At 51.1% G+C, this 6,544-nt stretch overlaps 1 protein-coding gene across 1 annotated transcript in view; it reads left to right on the top strand.

The window, feature by feature from the left end:
* The window catches only part of CD276 (CD276 molecule), a 31,377-nt gene that overhangs the window by 13,303 nt on the left and 11,530 nt on the right, over positions 1-6,544 (top strand). The window contains exon 2 of the mRNA XM_010831420.1: positions 4,131-4,253. Within this exon, the coding sequence (XP_010829722.1) occupies positions 4,181-4,253 (73 nt within the window). The 5' untranslated portion in view covers positions 4,131-4,180. The remainder of the gene's footprint in view (positions 1-4,130; positions 4,254-6,544) is intronic.

The raw sequence follows: 6,544 nt of genomic DNA, 5'->3' as shown, positions 1-6,544 counted from the left end.
AGACTTTATTTTGGGGGGCTCTCAAATCACTGCAGATGGTGACTGCAGCCATGAAATTAAAAGACGCTTGCTGCTTGGAAGAAAAGTTTTGACCAACCTAGATAGCATATTCGGAGAAGGCGATGGCACCCCACTCCAATACTCTTGCCTGGAAAATCCCATGGATGGAGGAGCCTGGTGGGCTGCAGTCCATGGGGTCGCGAAGAGTCGGACATGACTGAGCGACTTCACTTCCACTTTTTACTTTAATGCATTGGAGAAGGAAATGGCAACCCACTCCAGCGTTCTTGCCTGGAGAATCCCAGGGACGGGGGAGCCTGGTGGGCTGCCGTCTGTGGGGTCACACAATGTTGGACACGACTGAAGCGACTTAGCAGTAGTAACTAAACGATGACAAGAACAACCTTCAGTTGCAGGTAAGAGAAATTTAGCTCAAACTAGCTTGAGGGGGTAAAAACAAAGATTGGCTCAAGTATCTGGGCAGTCTAGGTATGCAGCTTGCTTCAGGCAGAGCTGGATCCAGGGACTTAACCGCTGTTTTCAAAAGCTACGCTTCTATCCAGTGCTGGTTAGCAAAGATGGACACTAGTTCTGTGACTTGATCCTTCTTGCCTTCTGGGAGACGTGTTGTCCAAGCAGCCCCTGCAGGGATTGGGAAAAGGCAGGAGGGTTAAGAGAAAATGGGGTGCTGCTGGTGGTTATGGTAGGGGCGAGGAGTTCCCCTCAGACATCCCCAGATCCAGGGCATCGTAGTATAGAGCCCACCTCAGCCCTTGATTTTTGGTTTTGGCTTTATGGAGGTCATCTCTGGGGAGATTCCTTGTGGCTCCACCTCTTCTGGGGGTGGATGCACTTACTGAACCTCAGGCCTTGGGTGGCCCGGGCCCCTCCCTCCTTCTTCTCTGTGAAAGCCAAGGCACCCTGTGCTCTTTCCTGCCAGGGCTCCTTGGAATTCCCACATTTGGCTGGGACAGGGCTCGATGAGGATGGAGGAAGTGGAGGAGGGAAAACTGGCTGGTGATTCACTGGGAGGGGTGGCACATGCTGACTCCAGGGCCATCCTGCCTGGGGGTGAGAATTCCCCTTTGTAGAAAAGGTGGGCAGGGCGGTGTGAATGCAGCCTGAGGCCTGTGCGTCTCCATGACGCTCTGTGTGCTGGGCAGCCTGTCTGTCCCAGTGGTCACAGGTCATGCTTCTGTTGCCTAGCAATACCCTCTCTGAGATGTGTTCCCCTCTCCTGCGCTCAGCTCTAGGAGCCCAGCTACTGGGGAGGGAGCCTCTCCCTGTCCTCGGTTCTGGGCTGTCAAGGCTTCTCCCCAGGGAACACATGAGACAGGAACTTCCCTGAGTCCAGAGTCTAGGAAAGGAGTTGAAGAGAGCAAATCCAACCCCTGGAAAGATTGAAGGCAGGAGGAGAAGGGGAGGACAGAGGATGAGATGGTTGGATGGCATCACTGACTCGAGACAGGGAAGCCTGGTGTGCTCTAGTCCATGGAGTCACAAAGAGTCGGACATGACTGAGAGACTGAACTGATTGACCACCCCCACTACCCCCAGGGAATCCTCACCTTCCCTCAGGAGGGAAGGACAGCTCGGCCCTTGGGGAACCTGATTAGATTGGGAGACCGCCCCATATTCATGGAGGTGGCAGCCAGACCAAGCAACCCTGGCAAGTAAACCCAGCAGCAGCAGCAGGAATTAGCTTGATGAATGGAGGAAATAGTCATCAGAAAAGGCTTAAGAGCCAGGCAGAGTGGTGTGCGTTTATTCCGGTGGTAAATGGGGAACCATGTGAGGGCCTTGTAGAGGAAAGATGTGAGCAGATTCCTGCATCAGGTCCTAAGAGGAGACACGCAGAGTGTGGGGTGGGCAGGGGCAGAGTGGAGAGTCACGGGAGGATCACAGGAGTGCTGGCCGCCAAGGTCAGGATGGGAGATGGTAGGCATGGGCAGCAGTGGGAAGAGTGAGGGAGACCCAGGAAGGACAGGCCTTGGTTCTGTCTTGGGGTAAATGAGAGCTCCTTAATCCTTAGTCTCTGTGATTCCTTCAGCAGACGGGCAGACATGGCCGGCCACTGCCTGCCAGCATTTCCCTTCAGTCTGTGGTGGCCCTTGTAGGCATGATGTGGTGCCTGCCAAGGGTGCCTTTATGAATGGACCTCGAAGGCTGCTGACTCAGCAGGCGGCAAGGCTTTGAGGCCGCCAGGTTTGGACCGGAACTGTCTGGGAAGGAAGTGGCTGCTCAGGGCTTCCCCACTGTGGACAGCTGGGAGGTGGGGCGGCGGCGCAGGATGCACCCGGCTTGGCTAAGGGACTCCCTCAGCTCAACTGCTGGGTGTGGGGGAAGGGGGAGAGGCGGGAGGTGCTTGGCTGGGATTGGGAGGGTTGCGACTGTGCAACTGAAACTGCTCAAAACTCGACTATTGATGCCATTCGCTCCCTGGAAGGGGAGAGAGGTGTGGCAGGAGGTGGAGAATGCAAACCCTTCTCAACTTTGTGCAAAACATGAAGTCCCCTCACTTATCTGGGCTTTAATTTTTTTTCCTCTTGCAAAATGGGACCAAGTCAGGCAGCCTGGCTCCCTGGGTGGTCTGAGCAATGTGAAACCTTTTCTATTTTTGTCAAATTGTATTGAATAGTATAAATCAACCCTGTTGACACATGGCTTAGTCAGGATGTGACCATCAGGCAGCAGCTGTGAGACCTGGGGAAAAGGCAGACAGCATTGGGGGTGGGGTGGGAGGAAGCCAGGGACTGGGAGCAGGGTCCTGGGAGGTTGCAGAAATACCCCACTCAATCCTGATTCCAGTATGGGGGTGGGGGTCAGTCTCAGAACAGGCCACTTCCGCTTCTCATTTGTCTTGGGCCCTCAGTATATGCATGTTAAACTAGCCCATGTCCTCTCCCTTGAGCCCCACACTCATTCACCGGGGGCCTTCAGAAGTCTCTCCAGGAAGTTCCTGCACAAACACCTTTCACTGCACACAGCCTACACTAAACCCTTCCCTGTTCTCTGCGTGAATGCTCCGCCTGCTCCCTAGGCTCAGACCACGGCCACCCCGACTGCTCCCCCTCTCGCTCCCCTGTCCTTCATGCTGCCGCTTTCCCCCAGACCTGCTTTGTCTCTTCTGTCCAACTCTTCTCATCTATCCTGTAGATCCTGTCAGTGTAATCTTTATGAAACACAGCTCTGACCATATCCTTTCTTTTATTCCAGAACCTTCTGTGGCTCCCAGCTGCCTTCAGGATAAGCTTCTGACCTCTTGTTATGTTGTTCAGTGGCTAAGTTGTGTCCAACTCTTTGCGACCCCATGGACTGCCGCACGCCAGGCTTTCTTGTCTTTCACTATCTTCTGGAGTTTGCTCAAACTCATGTCCACTGAGTCAGTGATGCCATCCAACTATCTCATCCTCTGTCATCCCCTTCTCCTCCTGCCCTCAATCTTTCCCAGTGTCAGGGTCTTTTCTAGTGAGTCAGCTCTTCACATCAGGTGGCCAAAGTATTGGAGCTTGAGCATCAATCCTTCCAATGAATATTCAGGACTAATTTCCTTTAGGATTGACTGGTTTGATGTCCTTGCAGTCCACGGGACTCTCAAGAGTCTTCTCCAGCACCATATTTCAAAAGCATCAATTCTTCGGTGGTCCGCCTTCTTTATGGTCCAACTCTCACATCCATACATCACCACTGGAAAAACCACAGCTTTGACTATACGGACCTTTGTCAGCAAAATAATGTCTTAGCCGATCTCTAAGCCTTATTCTCCCCTACCAGCTGAGCCAAACTGATCTGTGTACATACTTGGCGTTGCCCCGATCCGGCCAGGCTTGCCTATTCTTGGCCTTGCCTCTCCTATCTTTTGTTTGCATATCAGTATCTTAGAAGGGGTGGATCCTAACTGCCTGCTGCCCTGCCTCCCCTGATCCAGCCTCCCCAGTGACTCAATTCCCTCCTGCCAGCATCTCTCAAAATATCCCTCAGCTGGGAGCCCTGTAGGGTGTGGGAAGGAGGACCTCCCAGTGGGCTGTTGCAGCCTTCCACCAGGCTGGTCCAGGGGAGATGAGGTGAGAGAGAGGGCTTGGTAAGGACCTTTTGAGACAGAAGCTTCACTTCCTCTTCCTCACCGGCAGGGGCAGCCTTCCATCACGGAGAGCCCAGCTGTCAGCTGCCTCACGAGAAGATGCTGTGTGGACCGAGCAGCACGGGTGTGAGTGTGGCCCCCGCCCTGGGAGTGCTGTGGTTCTGCCTCACAGGTGAGGGGAGCAGTTTGGAGCCTTGAGGTGCCTTGAGACCTCTCTGTCTGGCAGGGCTGGGAAGCTTTTGGCTAACTGCCTCCAAATCTCCTCTGTGCCCTGTCCACCTCATTCCTACCTTGGGATCCACCTTACTTGATATTTCTTAGCCTCTGTTTTCTCTTCTGTAAAATGGTAACGTGAGCATTAAATGTGATAAGGCTGTTTCTCAAACACACGTGTGCTCCCTCCTGAGGGCCTTTGCACATACTGTTGCATCTGCCTAAAACTTTCTCCCTCCACATGTCTGCATGACTCGATCCCATATTTCATTCAAGCCATTGCCCAAATGTCACCTTGCCCAGGCTACTGTGTATAGAATAACACCTCTTCCCTCCCTTTCGCTGGCCTTACTTTATGCTTCTTCCCAACACTAATCTCCACCTGACATATTATATGTTTACTTGCTTATTGCCTGCTTCGCTCAAAGAGTAGAATGTATCCCCAGGGCCAGGATTAATGCCAGCCACATAGCAGGTGCTCAATAACCATGTTGAATAAAGGATATAAGTCTTCCCACACAGTTCTTGGCACAGAGTTGGCTTTCAATAATGGCACCTACTTTAATGACAACACCATCATATTTCAAATCCTAATCTGCTCAGAGGGAGACGTCCTCCTTCAAGGGGGAAGACAAAGCTGAATGTCTGGTGCCATCTGGTGGTCAAAAGAAGGAAGCACCGCTTTACCCAGCGGTACGTTGATTTCTCTAGAGAAAGGGCTTTGGGTGACTCCTCAGGTTTCATCCCCCAAATGCCCCCATACAAGGGGCACCCTGTTGGTCTCCAACTGGAGATCTGGCCTGTGGTGCCTGGCAGCCTGGCAGGAGATCCAGTGAAAGCTTAAGGCCTTTAGAGATCATCACACACTGCAAAGATGTTGATGATGGGTGTGTGTGTGTTAATTGCTCAGCTGTGTCTGACTCTGCGACCCCATGGACTGTAGCCCGCCAGGCACCTCTGTCCATGGAATTCTCCAGGCAAGAAAACTGGAATAGGTTGCCATTTCCTCCTCCAGGGGATCTTTCTGACCCAGGGATCAAACCTGGGTCTGCTGCATTGCAGGCAGATTCTTTACTGTCTGAGCCACCAGGGAAGCCCAAAGACAATGATACCACCTCCCTATATGTAATTCACAATGAAAATACTAACTATAAAATGCTATTTTTCAAAATGTGAGAAAACTTTAATGAGTGCTATATTCAGCTAGCTTTGTTTCAAGACTGGTCTCCACACTTTCTGAGTGTGCCTGCTTTGCTGATGCCCAGAGCACACACTTATCATAACCATTGCCCAAGAATGGCAGTGCCAGGCTAGGAGGCACATATCACCAAAAGAAAAGCTGTCAGGAACCCCAACCTAACTTCCCAGGGCTCTAAAAGAAGAGCTGGACTGGAGGCAGAGGTGACTGGGTGGGAGGCTGCAGAGTAAACCCACAGGAAAGAGGGCAGAGGTGGGAACAGGGCAACCTGCCCTAGGGGGCTTTTCTCTGACTGTATCAGACTCCTTTTTCATTCCCTTTCAATCTCAGCTTAGTATCTCTTTATGGAGAATGTGGTTCACCACCATATTTAAATGCACGGGTAATCTTTCTTTCTTGCATAAAAACCAATTATGTTTGTTGAGGAAAAGAAAAAGAACTTGTGATTCTCATCCAGAGAAAACCACTAATAGCATTTTGGTGCATATTATTGTTTAGATTTTCTTTTCATAATTTATAAAAATAGTGTATACTTGGGAAATGCAGCCAGCACAGACAGGTGATGCACCTGCCAGATTTTTTAAAAAACTACGTCTTTACTTTCTATCCATTGGCTTCTTTCTTCCTTCATACTCATGCTACCAAGATCACATGCTACCAAGAATTTGTGTGCTAGTTTGTCTCTATCTCCCACTAAAATTTAAGCTCTTCAGAGGTGTGACCTTGGTGGTGTTCTCTGTGGCATTCCTAACTCTTACCCTTGGCGTAGTATGTATTTACTATATTCATGTTGGCTGAACTAGAACCACAAGTAATAAACTCTCCTCAGTTCAGTTCAGTTCAGTCGCTCAGTCGTGTCCGACTCTTTGCGACCCCATGAATCGCAGCACGCCAGGCCTCCTTGTCCATCACCAACTCCCGGAGTTCACTCAGACTCATGTCCATCGAGTCAGTGATGCCATCCAGCCATCTCATCCTCTGTCGTCCCCTTCTCCTCCTGCCCCCAATCCCTCCCAGCATCAGAGTCTTTTCCAATGAGTCAACTCTTTGCA

Source organism: Bison bison, unplaced genomic scaffold (genome assembly GCF_000754665.1).
Source record: "Bison bison bison isolate TAMUID 2011002044 unplaced genomic scaffold, Bison_UMD1.0 scf7180017864526, whole genome shotgun sequence".
NCBI classification, from domain to species: domain Eukaryota; kingdom Metazoa; phylum Chordata; class Mammalia; order Artiodactyla; family Bovidae; genus Bison; species Bison bison.
Note: the sequence above shows the minus strand (reverse complement) of the source record. Positions and strands in the feature narration are given on the sequence as shown.